General features: G+C 41.4%; 1 protein-coding gene across 3 annotated transcripts in view; it reads right to left on the reverse strand.

Moving 5' to 3' along the window:
* The window catches only part of ARHGEF37 (Rho guanine nucleotide exchange factor 37), a 55218-nt gene that overhangs the window by 33997 nt on the left and 3815 nt on the right, over positions 1 to 17406 (reverse strand). For all 3 annotated transcript variants that reach the window (XM_038535057.1, XM_038535056.1, XM_038535055.1), the window contains exons 2-3: positions 3724 to 3920; positions 2410 to 2533 (exon numbers count right to left, since the gene is read on the reverse strand). In XM_038535057.1, the coding sequence (XP_038390985.1) occupies positions 2410 to 2533; positions 3724 to 3909 (310 nt within the window). In that variant the 5' untranslated portion in view covers positions 3910 to 3920. The remainder of the gene's footprint in view (positions 1 to 2409; positions 2534 to 3723; positions 3921 to 17406) is intronic.

The raw sequence follows: 17406 nt of genomic DNA on the forward strand, positions 1-17406 counted from the left end.
TTCTAAATACTCAAAAATTTACAATTAAATTTGTGGCTTGAATTGCATTTCTACTGGACTGTACCCAGCTACTGCATGGTGCCTTCTAATGAGACAACCCAGGGTAGGGACTCCTGGGAAGGTCAGAGTTGTGTTGGACTCGGTCAAAAGGATGGGGGCCCTAAGTCACCTGGGAGGAGAAAAGCCTGGTAAAGACAGTCATGCCTGAGGTCTGAAAAATTTTTTAAATGCTATGGCTACAGGACTGGAAAAAGGGTCTTCCTTGCACAGTGAGGCATGGGGGCTGGATGGGGAATAGAGAGCTGGCAGGAGCGAGGGCAGTCGTGACCTAGGACATAGTGCACCAAAGAGAAGAGCCACGTGGATTCTTTGTGCTTCTTTTAGGCTAACCACAAGGGGCAAAGGATGAGGGGGCTATTTTCTGTAGACTCTGTAAACATCAAGAAATAGGACTGCCAAATTAGAGGCGAAAAAAGTACAGGACTACATTTCAGTTAAACAATGAATAAATGTTTAGTATAAGTATGACCCAAATGCTGCATGGGATGTACTGCTACTAAAAAATTATTCATTGTTTATCTGAAGTTTAAATTAAATTGGGGCCTGTATTTTATCTGGCAGCTCTACTAGGGAGGCAGGGAATGGAGTTGTCACTAGGTATGCCTGGGAAACAAAGTGACATCCTGACTCTGCTGCACAACAACCAGGAAGGTAGAGACTGCAAGCAAGGACACTTCAACAAAGGAAGCACACTGAATTTCAAACCACAGAGCAGAAGAACCTGACCTCAGGGTCCCCAGATCTTTAGCGTGTCTTCAGCCTGAGGCTATACTGATTCCCACTCAAATAAGTGGTAATGAGTAACAGAAATAAGGATACAATGATGAAAGTTGAGAATATCTACCCAGATACTTAAAAGAAAGTCTTGTTCCTTAATTTAGTATTCATTTATCTTTTATAGGAAACGGTAACTCATTCACATTGCTGTTTCAATAAGGAACTCTATTTTCAAAGGAATAATAAACATACAATACACAGGCTTTGATCCCATTCTCTACTACGTGGAAGCTATTCAGTGCCACTGTTGAGAGCACTGGCTCCAGAGACGGAATGCCCAAGTTCAAATCCCTGGCCGTGTGACCTAGAGCAGGTTATTTCCCATCTACGTGCCTCAGTGTCCTCAACTGTAAAATGACGTAACAGCATCTACCTCTCAGGGTTCTTGCGATGAAATGAGTTAATATGTGGACAGTGGAATAGTGCTAGGCTTTTAGTAAACACTCAGTGGGCTTTCTAAAAAATTTGTGTGTTTGTTATTTTTAATCCTGATCATTCATGTCTCAGAAAGGGCAGATCGGTGATGTAAAGGCCAGGGAACTTGGGTGGGTACTGTGCTGGGTGCCCTTCCCTCCCCCTCCTCTTTTCTATATGGCACTCCTTTAACTTCCCCATCTGACACCCCTCAGAAACCCCTGACCTTGAGGTTTTGTCAAGTGACCCCTGGGCAACAGATGGGGAGAATGAGGGACACAGGTGTGTGAGGTTTATACCCACTCATCCCTCCTTTTTTATACTCTACAGGGTCATCCTAACCATTCCACAATGAATACACTCTCACCATTTCTCACCAGGGTGACAGTAAGGCCCCCGATGTTCTCATGCTTCCACTCTTGCCACTCTCACAACCCACCGTCCACAACAGCCAAATAGGTCATCAAAAAACATAAATGAGACCATATCACTTTCCTGCTCAAAACTGTCCAATGGTTTCTCATCACATTCAGAATAAAATCCAAACTGCTTACCATGGCCTAGAAGGCCCTACATGATCTGGTCTTTCTCTGCCTCTTCCATCTTATCCCCTAACACATTCCCCTCACGAACTCCCCTGGAGCCACACCAGGGTTCTTTCTGTCTGTCCTTCACTCTAAGGCCTATCCCTACCTCAGGGCCTTTTGCACAACCATTCTCTCTGCTCTCCCTCCAGATCTTATTAAGTATCTCCTTCCTAATACTCAGGCCTCAGTTTAAATGTCCTCTTCTTGGAACTACTGTCATACCCAAAGGTTACTACAATTGTTTCTTTTCTTCAAATTCCAAATTATTACCTAAAATTCTCTTCTCTCTCACTAAGTTGTCAATCCTTAAGAATGGGAACCTGGATTCACCAATTAGTTCCTCCTTGTGTTTACGCCCCAGTAAATGCCCTCCTCTGTAAAGTGATGGGGTTGGGCTGGATATTATTTGAGAGTCCTACCAGCTCTGATATGCTGTGTTTCAGGGATCCCCAAAAGAAACCCCCCTTGAGCTACATTACCCTGAAATTCTGGTGACAGTTCAGCAATGCCCACATGCTGAGGACAGTTCCACAGAAATCTGGGGCTGACCACTGCCCTGTCTTTTGCTTACCAATTAAGTGCACTTGTTCCTCTTCCCTGGATTCTGTCTCTTGCAGATCATGAAGAAATCTGTTATTCACCTCGATGACATCATCAATGTTTGAGAACAGGACATCCAGATCTCCCTGGGGCAGCTGGAAGGAACAAAGAAGCCACAGGAGTCTCTGGTAGTTGAGCAGATGACTTAACTGAGGGCCTTGGAGATCAGTCCAAAACATTCATACCTTCAGGGTCCTATTACTCTTGGGAAGACTGCCCCAGTAGAATGTTTGTGAGGCTTTGAAAAACGTTATCAATGATGCATAAATTAGGTGTTCTCATTATGAGGAGGGAGGGAGACAGAGTGCTCAGCATGAAATGAAAGCTGAATTGGTGTTTTATCCTAGATCTAGTAGCCATCATGTTTCTTCTCTCAGTTCCCTGTCACAGAGGGTGGAAAGCTGGGCTTCCTTCCAGCTCCGACACACTGGGCACTCACTACCATTATCTTGAGAAGTCTTCTGAACTCTGGCTACCATTAACTGGCAATACCACAGAAGGACATCTTTATATGTACACAGGTATATATAGGAGATTGTGTGTGCGTGTACGTGTGTGTGTGTGTGTGTGTGTGTATCCTGGATACACAATCAAGTACCTAACTGTAGAAAAAATCTCTAGAGTATGCTCTTATTTTTGCTAGAATAAGTAAGGATCTATAGTTGTTTGCTTAATGCCTACAGAGAAAACTCCTAATATCTGGAGGGTAAAATAGGAGAGGATTTTGGCCTCCCACATTTCCTACTTCAGTACGTCATTCATTCAAGAAACACTAATTGAAGTCTCTGATTTATGAGTCCAGATCTGGGGCTATTGAGCTAAACAGTCTTTGACCTAATGGAGCTTACATGTTAAGGGATACTTAACATTTTATAGAGAGAACCTTATTATTTCTGAAATCAGGGGGAAGAGGTATAAAAACCCATCATAGCAATAATATCTTCATGTTGCCATCTTCTAAATGAGACAAGTACGATACAGGTCAGTTTAAGCACTCTGTTTCAAATTCGATAAAGGGCTATTTTATCCATTAGCTCACTTGATTCTCTGAGCTAATTATTCCTCTCCCTGTGTAGCAGATGAATACACTAAGGTTCCAGTGTGTCAAAGGCCTTGCTGAATGTTGCATGGCCAATACACAGAAATGACACAGCTTATATCCAGGTGGCTTCACACCCATCACACCTTCCCCTCCATCAAGCCTGCCCCTGAAACCAATGTGGGGTCTCAGAAGCCAAGAGCCATGTCTGCCTAAGGAAGGTTGTGTGCAGCCCCACCAAGATACCTGCTGCAGGCGGCTCCTGATGTCCGAGGCACAGAGCTGGAGCATGTGCAGGTATGAGACCTCAGTGTCAATGAGCTCCCTGACAGCCAACCTCTGATGCAGCAACGATCTGTCCTCCAAGACCTGACATTCTCCATCAGGACTCCCTGTCCTGGAGGACGGCTCATCAGTCCCATGTTCAGCCATGTCAGCAGGTTCTAGGAAAGGCAAACATATCCTGACTCACTCTTGGGAGCTCCACCGGAACACTGCTGTCTCTCATCCAAAGACAACTATTCATCGAGCGGCCTAAAAACATCTCTGGCTTGCATGCTGCAGGAAGAACTGTGTATTCGCATTTGTGGGTGGTATCTGAACAATTTTAAAAGGTAGAACATGGCTCAGATAATTGTCGATTTATCTTCGAGGAGTCAGATAATATGCTTGCTTGCCTAGCTTTTCTTCTATTTATTTCCCCAGCTCTTGACCCAGATTTCTTTATTTGGTTCAGCTGAGTCTCCCTTACCATCTCTCCTGGGGGGTCCTAGGGGTTACCTCCTTTCTACCCCCCACTACCTACCTACCTACCTAACCTACCTACCTACCAGGCCTCACAACCGACCCCTGGGCTCTTTCCACAGCCTCCAGGAGCATCTTTCCAAGTCTAAATCCCTTTACCTCTTGCTGCCACCCACACCCATGCATCCTGGAGGTGTTTCCAGCTTAAACTTCCTGAAACAAAGCTTGTGATCGTGGCATTCCGTGCTGTAAGGCTTAAACAGTTAGCTCCCTGCTGCTCTGTGGTCCAGCTCCAAGCTCATTTTTCCCTTCCCAGACCATACACCAGCAAAAGGGAGCTGCATGCTTTCCTCTATGTCTGCACAATCATTTCCTGCTTCTGTGCTTTTGCACCTGCCGGGCCCCACCCCCTCCTGTGTCTCTATGCTTGGATATTCATCTTCCCTTCCCCTTCCTGATCCTCCCAGCCAGATGGACTCTCCCTCCCTGAAACTCCCACAATCCCTTATCTCTAGGCTTAAAAGTACAAATGGCAGTCCTGTGGATACCATGGCCTGAAAACCCTCCCTACTACAGAATATCCTAGAAACGCTGGATCACATATTACCAACTTCCTTTTCATGCCCTGGCAGGGCTTGCAAGAGAATAAAGGAAACAGCAGAGCCCCCAAACAGAGGAACTGGAAAGCAGAGCTGAAGCAGCTGAGCAGTTGTGGCCCAAAGTGGAGGGGTAGGCAGGGAAAGGGGCACATGGCCAAGTTCGGGGAACCAGGGACTTGGGTGCTGGTGTTCAGATGGGAACAGATCTTTACAGAACTAGGACCCCCAAAGACTCCAGTGAAATGGTGGGTCAAAACATCGTCCCCATGCTCATGAGGACAAAAAGTCCCTTCTGAAAATTTATAAAAATAGGCCTGCCTTCATGGAGTTTTAGGCTCAAATTGACATTATACATGTGGTCTGAGTAACCCAAAGCTGAGAAATTAACAAAAACAGTTCTGGACTAATGCTACTGAGTGCCCATAGAAATAAAATGTCTCCAGAAGAACATGTCCTTACAGCCTAGGTCATGTGGTATTCCAGCAGCCAGCCCTGTCCTGAAAATGAGTTTACAATCCAAAATGACAGACAAGAACTCCACAGCAATGAACAGAATTAGATCCAAAGAATATCAGGTAAAAACTATAAAATAAGCAATAAAAGAAAAAAAAAAAAAAAAAAACCTGGGGCACCTGGATGGCTCAGTGGTTGAGTATCTGCCTTCAGCTCAGGGCGTGAACCCGGGGTCCTGGGATCAAGTCCCACATTGGGCTCCTTGCAGGAAGCCTGCTTCTCCCTCTGCCTATGTTTCTGCCTCTTTCTCTGTGTCTCCCATGAATAAATAAAATCTTTTTAAAATGTTATAAAAAAATAAAGACCTGTATGATTGTGATTTTTTAAAGCACCAAACAGAACTTAGAGAAATTAAAAATTTAGTCTTTGAAATTAAAAACTGAATAGGCAGATTAAACAGACATCTAGAAAAGAGAAACAGCAAAAGGGCATACAGACCTGAATAAATTATCCAGACTGCTAAAGAGAGAGAAAAGTATGGAAAATATGAAAGAGAACTGAAGGGATCTCGATATTGAAATAAGAAGGTTCATGCATCAAATCTGAGTTCTAGAATACAAGAATAAAGAGAATGAGGAGAGGCAAAATTCAAAGAGATAAGAGAAGAGTAAGAATTGTCCAGACTTTATAAAAAATATGAATTCTTAGATCCAGAAAATACAAGTCCCCAACAGGATAGCTTTTTTACAAATCCACACCTAGATACATTGAGGAGAAATTGCAGAACCTTGACAGCCTAGAGAATTCATCTTTGTATGTCCTTGTTCTCAGGAAACTATGAGAGAATGTGCCCCACCAAAATAAAGAAATAGGAAAGAAGAAGACATAGGGTACAGGGGACTGGTGATCTAATGTGAAAGGGACCAGGGAAATCCCCAGACAGGTGAAGGAAAAATTCAAGGATTGACCATTGGCTATAGGCAGATGCCAAACAGTCTACAGTATTTCAGAAGGTACTAGAATGTCTTGAGAACTGATTTATTGAATTGGTAGTGAATCTGGTGTTTCAGGATAATCATACAGATCATACATATAAAACTAAGAGACAAACCAATGAACAAACACAAAATAATTGTTTAAAAAAGCTGTGCAGCAGAAATAAAAGTAATTGTATGTTACTGCCTATTTCAGTTATAAATACAATTTACACACATTATATTGCAAGTTATCTAAATAATATTATGTATAACTATATTGAGAGAACAAGGTAATGGGAGGGGTGTACATGTGTGGTGGAGGGGGAGTAAAAACAAAAAACAACTAAATCTTCATCTTCCATTGTAGAAAGTCAAAGCACAATACCTAAATGAAAAGCTCAGTAATAACAGCAGCTGCATGCTATTTAAAGACATGGAGGGTTGCCTGGGTGGTATAGTCAGTTGAACCCCCAACTCTTGGTTTTGCTTCATGTCCTGATCTCAGAGTCCTGATGTCAAGCCCCACATCAGGCTCCACGCTCAGCCAGGAGTCTGCTCAAGTTTCTCTCTCTCTATCCCTCTCCCCGCTCTCCCCTGTCCCCTGTGTGCTTTTTCATTTTCTCTCTCTCTCCAATAAATAAATAAATAGGGCAGCCCTGGTGGCCCAGTGGTTTGGCGCTGCCTTCAGCCCAGGGCGTGATCCTGTGAGACCCAGGATCGAGTCCCATGTCCAGCTCCCTGCGTGGAGCCTGCTTCTCCCTCTGCCTGTGTCTCTGCCTCTCTCTCTGTCTCTCTCATGAATAAATAAATAAAATCTTAATCAATTAATTAATTTAAAAAAGAAAAAAAAAGACATGGGGTAAACTTTTAAAAATATATTATTTATGTGAGGATTCCTCAATTTTGCTGGATATCAATATTTAAAAATAAATCCTATAACTGTATATACCAATAATAATATTTTGAATGCGATTTATTTATTTATTTATTTATTCTTGAGAGAGAGAAGGAGAGACAGAGCCAGAGACACAGGCAGAGGGAGAAGCAGGCCCCATGCACCGGGAGCCAGACATGGGATTCGATCCCGGGTCTCCAGGATCGCGCCCTGGGCCAAAGGCAGGCACCAAACCGCTGCGCCACCCAGGGATCCCTTGAATGTGATTTAAAGACAGTAGGATAATAAAAAGGTTTGATATTGTAATAAAAACAAATAATATTTATTCCTTCTGAAATATATTAAATTAACAAAAAATGTATAAGATCTTCATGAAAATTTTTTAAAAACTTTATTGAAATTATTGAATTGAAGAAATGATAACAAGTAGGGATACACTATGTTCATGGATAGGAAGACCCAATATCATAAAGAAAAAAAATTTTTCCCAACTGGATCCAATTATAATTCCAATAAAACCCCCATCAGGGTTTCATTTTGGTCTTGTTTTTCACTAGAACACAATAAAATAATTCTAAAATATATACAGAAGAGTAAAAGGCCAAGATGGCTAAGAGAATCCTGAAGAACAAGATGAGGCACCTGTCCTATCAAATATCTAGATCTGGGGCACCTGAGTGGCTCAGCAGTTGAGCATCTGCCTTTGCCTCAGGTCATGATCCCAGGGTACTGGGATCGAGCCTGGCATCGGGTTCCCTGTGTAGAGCCTGCTTCTCCTTCTGCCTATGTCACAGATAAAGAGAGAGGCAGAGACATAGGCAGAGGGAGAAGTAGGCTCTCTATAGGGAGCCCGATGTGGGACTTGATCTCAGAACCTCGGGATCACGCCCTGAGCCAAAGGCAAACGCTCAACCACTGAGCCATCTAGGTGTCCCTAAATAAATAAAATCTTAAAAAAGAAAAAGATATCTAGATCTACTTGAAAGCCATAGTAATTAAAAAGTAGAGTGTTGATACATGGGCAAACATATTAGTAGAACAGATTAGAGAGCCCAGAAATAGACCACAGTAATAATGGAAATGTTTTATATGACACATGTATCATTTTAAGTCATTCAGAAAAGGATGGTCCATAGGATAAGTGTTTTCCCATATAGAAAAATAAACAAATGCAATCCCACATCACACCCCAAATAAACTCCAGATATATTAAAGACCTGAATGTCAAATATGAAACTCTAAAATTCTTAGAAGAAAACATAGGAAAATATTTATTTTTCTGTTCTCTGAATGGGAAGGATTTCTTCAACAAGACATAAAATGTACAAAGATTGGTTAGGACCCATAAATATGATGACAGTGATATGGAAATTTTCTGTTTATCAAACAATTCTACAATCAAAAGGCAAAGAGAGACCTCCAATCAGGAGAAGATATTTGTAAAAAAAGTAACCTGCAAATGTCTAATTATCTACACTACATAAAGAATTTCTATGAATCATTTAAACAAGGCAATCTAAAAGAAAAACAAAGCATATTATTGCACAGACAGTATTTTGGTTCATTCAATGTTAATTCTAACCTCCTCCTATAATACTGAAATTAGAAAGCTACACCCCAGATTTCTAGGCTTCCTTACAGCTAAGTATCCAACATGTGTTTTCAGCCCCACCAATCAGATAGTCTTACGTGAGCCCTGAATCTAGAATTGAGCTAAGTCAGAAGAGAGGTGGTGTTTGAGGTATCCATTTAATGGGACAAGTATTGCATTGTTCTTAAGTCATCAGTTCTGGCAAAAGATTATGACTAAAGTCATGGAATTATGAAGCCAACAACAGAGACAGGAGCTTCCCAATTCTCCAATTTCCTGATTGTTGCAGAGGGCAGCAATGCCTTTGGAGGGTCATTCCTGTAGCACTGCCTTGGGACCTATTCTGTTCTGTGGTCCACTTGTCCAGCCCCTCCATTTGATGTGGTAAGCACCTAACACACTCTTTTAAATCCTTTACGGTTAGGGGCACCTGGGTGGCTCAGTCGGTTGAGTATCTATCTAACTTTTTTTTTCCTATGTGACTCTTGATTTCAGCTCACAGCACCATCACAGGGTCGTAAGACTGAGCCTTGCACTGGGCTCCACACGCAGCATGGAGTTGGCTTGAGATTCTCTCTCTCTCCCTCTCTCTCTTTGGCACTCTGCTCCCTGCCCCCTCACCCTCATCTCTCTCTCTCTCTCTCTCTCTCTCTCTCTCTCTCTCTCAAATATGTCTTTAAAAATATATATCCCTTACTGGTTAAAATAGAATGACTTGTGTTCTTTCCAACTAATCTCTGGCTGTTACAGGTATGAACAGGTCATTGACAAAAGAAGAAATTTAAATGGCTAATATACAATGAAAAGATGCTCAGTTCACCAGTAAGTAGGCAAATGTGAATAAGTAAAGCCACAGTGGGGACATCTGGGTGGCTCAGTTGGTTAAACGTCGGACTCTTAGTTTTGGCTCAGGTTGTGATCTCAGGATCATGAGATGGAGCCCTGTGTCGGGCTCCATGCTCAGCATGGAGTCTGCTTGAGACTCTCTCTCCTTCTTCTGTCCCGTCCCCTGTGCTCTCTAAAATAAATAAATATATCTTTAAAAACAAAATATCACAATGAGATACCATTTCATGCCCATTACATTGGCAAAATATAAAGATGTTGGTGAGACTGTAGATAAATGGGAAGTCTCATGTACTGTAGTATAAATTGTTGCAACCCCTCAAAAGAGCAATTTGGCAACAACTAGAGAAGTTAAAAATGCTCACACTGTTAGGCCAATTAGTTCTACTCTTAGATATGTCCTGCCTTTAAGAAACTTCACCTATACACAAGGAATGGAGACGCGTGTTCACTGCAGCACTGCTGATAATGACAGGACATTTGAAACCACCTAGATATCCATCCACAGGAGAGGGGGTTAATAACTTGTATCATATCCATACCATGTAATTCTCAACAACAGTGAAAATGAACAAACTGCAAATTCATGTATCAACTTGGGTAGCCTCACAACACTGTAAAGGAAAAAAAAAAAGGAAATTCCAGAAGGATACACAGAGTGGAATACTTTTTTTTTTTTATTTATTTAAAATATGTAAAACAAGGGCAGCCCAGGTGGCTCAGCAGTTTAGCACCGCCTTCCGCCCAGGGTGTGATCTTGGAGACCCGGGATGGAGCCCCACATCAGGTTCCCTGCGTGGAGCCTGCTTCTCCCTCTACCTGTATCTCTGCCTCTCTCTCTGTGTGTGTTTCTCTCACGAATAAATAAATAAAATCTTTTATTTTTTTTTTTTTTAATAAATAAAATCTTTTAAAAAAATAAAATAAAATACGTAAAACAAGGCTAGATAGTGTTTAGAGATATATATGTATAGAGCACCATGATTAAAAATTTTGTGGACATAATAACAATAAATTCAGGATGGTAGTAACTTCTGGGGAGGGAAGCAGAAAAATGAAATTAAGGACAGTATCAAAGGGGACTTAATGGCATCTGATGGTGTTTTGTTTCATTTTGTTTTTATTTACACTTTTAATTTTGAGATTAAGATTCACATACAGTTATAATAAATAATACACTGGTTCTGTGTACCCTTTGCCAGATTTCCTCAATGGTAGCATCTTGCAAAACTCTGACACGATCTCACAGCCAGGATATTGGCACTGATACAGATCATTTCTATCACAAGGATCCCTCATGTTGCCTCTTCACCCAATTTCCTCCAGACTCATCCAATCCTTAACCCCTGGCTGCCAGGAATCTGTTCTCCCTTTCTATAATCTGGTCATTTCAAGAATGTAAGTAAATGGAATCATTACAGTGTGTAACCTTTGGGGGACTGACTTTATTCAATCAGTATAATTCCCCTGGAGATGCCTATAAACTGTTGCATGTATCAATAGTTCCTTCCTTTTTATTGCTGAGTATAGGAGATGTTTTATTTGCTTAGAAATAATGAAGCACAGGGTGCCTGGGTGGCTCAGTTGGTGAAGGGTCTACCTTCAGCTCAGGTCATGATCTCAGGGTCCTGCTTGGCGGGGAGTCTGCTTCTCTCTCTTCCTCTGCATGCACACACACACACACTCTCTCTCTCTCTCTCTCTCAAATAAATAAATCTTTTTAAAAAATAATGAAGTACATATGGCAAAAATGTTAAAATTAAACAAAGATGGATAGTAAGAATGTGGTATTTATTGCACTGTTCTTTCTTCTTTTCTGGATGGTTAAAATATTTCCTAATATTTAAAGTGGCACACGTCCCGTTCAAATTTGTACCTGGTTATTTAGAGTTATTTAGAACCAGGCCTCACCTTCCTGGCCAGACACTAAACGCTTAGAGACAAGATGAGCACCCATTCACCTCATGTCCTTCTCTATGTCTCACAATACTGATGATACTTGCATACATAAATGGTCCTTTGGAAGGACCTAGTAGCAGCAGAAGTTTCTGGCCTGGGCCATAAGCACTGACCTGTGGATCAGATAATATGTAAACTGAGTGGGGAGAGCAAAGGGCCTAGAAAGATCCTGGAATGCATCTGTCTGATGCACAGCTCTATTCCAGCTCTTGAACACTGCCTGTGGCCTGCTGACCTGATCCTGACCTGAATTGCTGACACTTACCACCCTGTGCATAGGTTCTCGAGAAAGATTCCAATAGGATTTCAGAGAGAGCTACTCAGGTTCCACTACTCAGAACTGTTGCTAAATAAGCAAAAAACACAAGTAATACTTTATAGAGAACTGCTAAATATTTAAAATAGCATTAATTTGCCCTTAGATTAACTGCAAGCTGGAGCTCTAAGCAGGCCTGGTAAAACCTCCCTGTGATGGCAATCTGTTATCTTTTAGTATACAGTCTGTATCATAGAAAGAAACACACTTTTATTTCTTTAAAAATATTATATATTGGGGGCACATAGGTGGCTCGGTGATTGAGCGTCTGCCTTTGGCTCAGGTTGTGATCCCAGGGTCCTGGGGTCGAGTCCCACATCAGGCTCCGCTCAGGGAGCCTGCATTTCCCTGTGCCTATGTCTCTGCCTCTCTGTGTCTCCCATGAATGAATAGAATCTTTTAAAAATACAATTATATATTATTTGGCAATGAAAAGGAATGAAGTACCATGGATATGTGCTCCAACATGAATGAATCTTGAAAACATGATGCTAGGACAAAGCAGCCAGTCACAAAGGACCACGTGTTTTATGATTTGATTTATATGAAACGTCCAGAACAGGCAAATCTGTAGCAAAACAGATCATGGGTTTGCTAGGCTGAAGGGATAGGGTATGGAATGTGGTGGCTACTGGGTACAGGGTTTCTTTTGGGGGTGATGAAAATGTTCTAAATTTATTATAGTGATGCTTGCACACTCAAAGAATATACTAAAAACCACTGATTTGTACACTTTCAGTGGGTGAAGTATAGAATATACATTATATCTCAATAACACTGTTACCAGAAAAATAGATAGTATAACTGTCACAGGGATGTGGAGAAACTGGGTTGCACATACATTATTGTTGGGAATGCAGAGTGGTTCAGCCACTCTGGAAAATAGTTTGTTAGTTACTTTTATTTATTTTTTATTTTTTATTGTTAGTTACTTTTAAAATAAAACATACACTTAACAGAAATCATACCTCAGGGCATCTATTCCAGAGAAAAAACTTACGTCCATACGAAAACTTGCCCACAAATGCTCATAGAAGCATTATTTGTAATAACCAAAGTAGAGAAAATCAAATGTTGTTTTAATAGGTGAGTTTAATAGGTGAATGCTTTAGGAGCACCTGGCTGGCTTAGTCGGTAGAGCATGACTCTTAATCTCAGGGTCAGGAGTCCAAGCCCCATATTGGGCGTGGAGCCTACTTAAAAAAAAATAATTAAAAACAGGTGAATATGGGGCACCTGGGTGGCTCAGTGGTTGAGCATCTGCCTTTGGCTCAAGTCATGATCCCAGAGTCCTGGGATGGAGTCCCGCATTGGACTTCCTGCATGGAGCCTGCTTCTCCCTCTACCTATGTCTCTGCCTCTCTCTCTCTGTCTCTCATGAATAAATGAACAAAATCTTAAAAAAAAAAAAAAAAAACAGATGAATACTTAAAGAAAAAAACAAACTAGGAGATCCAATACCTCTGAATACTCAGAACAGGTAATGGGGGTGGCTCAGTCGGTTAAGTGTCTGCCTTTGGCTCAGGTCATGGTCTCAGGGTCTGGGATTGAGCCCCACATCGGGCTCCCTACTCAGGCAAGGAGCCTGCTTCTCCCTCTTCCTGCCTCTCTGCCTACCTGTGCTCTCTCTTTCTGTCAAATAAATGAATAAAATTTTAAGAAAACAAAAGACAGGGAATGAACTAATAAACTAGAATCACCTGGATGGCTCTTGAGGGTACTGACTGAAAAAAAAACTAATCTCAAAAGGTCATACACTGTGTGATTCCATTTATGTCTTGTACAAAATTATATAGAGAACAGGTTAGTGATTATTACCTGGTTAGGGATGAGGGTGGAGGGCAGGTGGGTGTGACTATAAAGAACACCAGGGAGAACACTGTGGTCATGGGAGAGTTCTGTGTCTTTGCTTTTGTTGTCAACAGTTTTAAGATTTTATTTACTTATTGGAGAGAGACAGAGCAAGAGTGAGCAGGGAAGCTAAACTGATTTTAGTTCTCAATCACCTATCATGAGACACGGAAGAGATCCCAGGATTGAGCACGACTGGGCTCTATGGAAAGCCATGTTTCCAGAGCTCGTTCTCTGAGACAAGCCTCCTTATCTGGCCACACCGGGAAATGGAACAAGGATACCAGCCTCCTCTCCCAGCTGTTTGAGCTGTACTTGTCCAGAGAGAGCTGCAGAGATAGTGGATAAGTTAAGCTACATAAAATTTTGTTTTTAAACTTTTTATTTTGAAATACTTACAGACAGGAAAAAGACTTACAAAAAAAAAAAAAAAAAGGAAAAAGACTTACAGACTTATTCAACAGAAAGTTGCAAGGATAGAACCAGAATTTCTGTGCACCTTTCAACAAGGTTCTTCTAAGTGTTATTTATTATTTAAACATAGCACAGTATCAAAACCAGGAAATTGGCATCAGTATACTACTCATGAATGATTGTTTTATGCCATTTTATCACGTGTTAGATTTGTATAACCACCACCACCACAATTAAGATGTAGAACTAGGGGCGCCTGGGTGGTTCAGTTAAGTGTCTGGCTCTTGATTTCGGCTCAGGTCACGATCTCAAGGTCGTGGGATCAAGCCCCATGTCGGGTTCCGCTCTCATTGGGGAGTCTGCTTGGGATTCTCTTCCTTCCCTCTCACTCTGCCCCCTTCTCAAATGAAAATAAATGAATCTTTTAAGAAAGAAAGAAAAAAAGAAAAACAAAGGGAGGAAACACCTATAGAAACAAGAGTGGCCACACTGGGGTCCTGCCTAATGTGCCTGGTGTATATACATACAACAGTCAGGGAGAAGGGTACTGTACAAAGAGCTTCCAAAACTATAAACCCAGAAATCTGGGATGGACAGAATTATAAGAATAACTTCTAAAGCTCTGTCCCTGCTATGACTGCCATGTATATATAAGATTTACGTTCAGGGGGCACCTGGTGGCCTTCAGCTCAGGTCATGATCCATGGAGCCTCAGGACTGTGCTCTGTGCTCAGCAAAGAGCCTGCTTCTCCTTCTCCCTCAGCCTCTCCCCCATGCTCCTGCTTATATTCTCTCTCTCTCTCTCATGTGCACACATGCTCTCTCAAATAAATGAATAAAACCTTAAAAAAAAGATTCATGTACAGAAAAAGTAAGAAATAGGTACACCCTTTGATGGCTGGACTTCAAGAGGCACTGTGAAGGCCTGGAGCCAGGAAACCCAAATTCAAATCCTGATTCTGCAATCAATTGGCTAGCTTTCTCAGGATGCTTTTAACCTTCTTTATAAAACAAAACAAAACAAAAATCAAAATAAAACAAAACCTTCTTTATAGGGTGGTTATAAGATTTCATAAGGTAATCCATGTAAAGTGCTTAACAGAGTACCTGGTACAAGGCAAGCTCTCAATATCGGTAGCAGTTGCTTTCGTTACTATTATTGTTAAACTGTAAAGAACAGCATTACCATGGATCCAATGGATCAAGAAATCGTCTAAGGACATTTGGTTAATCATATTCAAGCAGATGGTGACAACAGCTGATCATGATAATAATAGGTAATAGGAATGAAACACCAGAGCCTGACTCAGAGGGCTGCTAACACCAAAGAAATAGAGTTGAGGACTGAGGGACTGTGAGACTGAGCCCTGATTACATTACCCACTTCAGCCATGACAGAGACTGATCGTCTTTTGGAATTTTTTTTTTTTTTTACGAGTAGTGGGAGAGGAAGAGACTCTCAACCTGACTCCAACACAGGGCTCAATCTCACGACCTTGAGATCATGAGCTGAGCCAAAATCAAGAGTCAGACACTTAACTGAAAGTCCAGGTGCCCCTGGACTTCTTTAGGAGCTAATATATTTTCTTTCCTCACTCTTCTTTGGCCTTAGCCATTCTGAGCTGGGTTTTTGCCATTTCAGTAAAACAGAGGGTCCCTCAGCCTTTTGAAAGGGAAACAGAGCGCACTGGGAGCCAGCATAGGTTAGCAAAAAACAAAAACAGAATTACCAGACTATCCTCATTCCCTTACTGAAAGGCAACTAGGTCAGCAGATCAAAGGAATGCTGTAGACTAGAGTAACTGGCCCAGCAAGGTGCTGACGTATTTCTAAGGTGTCTAAGGAGCAAGACCTGGGTGATGGAGACTGAGAGCTAGGGGTGTGGGTGGAGGGGGCCAAAGGACAGTAATATGAACTAAAAACTCATAAAACTACACTATTCAAAGAATGTTGATCAGTCTCAACCTCTGGGATCTGCCAGTTTGATTAAAGAGATGAAAGCACTATTCTTTCAGTGCTTTCTTCTCTAAGGCCACCTGAATCTAAACCTCTACCACCTTTCTCCTGGACTACTAGAACAGTCTCCTGATTGGATGCACAGCACCAGAGTGTTTCAAAAACATGAAACTGACTGCTTTACTTCTCTGCTTGAAACCCGGACAAGTTTTTCCTGACTCACATCCCCCCTTCCAAAGAAGCACTCCTTTCCCCCCAATAACTATATTTCTTATCCTATTTGTTTTACTGTTTCATTTAATAAAGGGTAAGCTCCATGAGGGCAGGGATTATGTCTGTTTTATTCACCAACACGTTACCTAGTGTCTATTCTAGGTCAAGTACATGGTAGGTGCTCAATTAATTGAATGAATTAAAGACATGAACAAACACTGACAGATCAAACTGCCAAGACACTGTAACAAGTGGACTTAGACTAAAATGATCATACACAACTCTTTGGAACCACCAAAAAGTTTAAGGTCAGGTGAGAGACAGCAACTCCCCTCGAATTTTATATAAGTGGAATTCTAGAGTATGTACTCTTTTTGGTCTGGCTTCTTCTCCTCTTTTTTTTTTTTTTTAATTATTGGAAGATTTCTTTTTTTTATTTTTTTTTTTCATTTACTTATGATAGTCACACAGAGAGAGAGAGAGAGAGAGGCAGAGACATAGACAGAGGGAGAAGCAGGCTCCATGCACCGGGAGCCCGACGTGGGATTCAATCCCGGGTCTGCAGGATTGCGCCCTGGGCCAAAGGCAGGCGCTAAACCGCTGCGCCACCCAGGGATCCCTCTTCTCCTCTTTCTTTTCAGTGAAAGAATATCCATGCACTGGATAAAGAATTGATTTTCTATTTTTCTAATACAAAAAACCTGGACCTAGGGATGGAATGTCTGGATCACAAGAAAGATATATATTCAACTTTTTAAGAAAATAAAGTGGATGTACCATTTTACATTTTCACCAACAGTGCATACAAGTTCTAGTTCCTCCACATCCTTATCAACACTTGCTATAGTCAATCTTTTTAATTTTAGCTGTCCTAATAGATAGGTGAAATCTCAATGTGGTTTGGATGTGTATTTCCCTAATGATGAATTATCTTGAGCATCTTTTCAAGTGCTTACCAACTACATGGACATCCTAGTTTGTTCAAATTACATAAGAGGCTCTCACTCATTACATAATTTAGACAAACAATACAGAATTTATAGGGAGTATATAGTCCTCCACTACCAATCCCATCCCAAAAATCCACACAGATAACCAAAGGTGCATACGAATCA

This window comes from Canis lupus, chromosome 4, assembly GCF_011100685.1.
Source record: "Canis lupus familiaris isolate Mischka breed German Shepherd chromosome 4, alternate assembly UU_Cfam_GSD_1.0, whole genome shotgun sequence".
Taxonomy (NCBI): domain Eukaryota; kingdom Metazoa; phylum Chordata; class Mammalia; order Carnivora; family Canidae; genus Canis; species Canis lupus.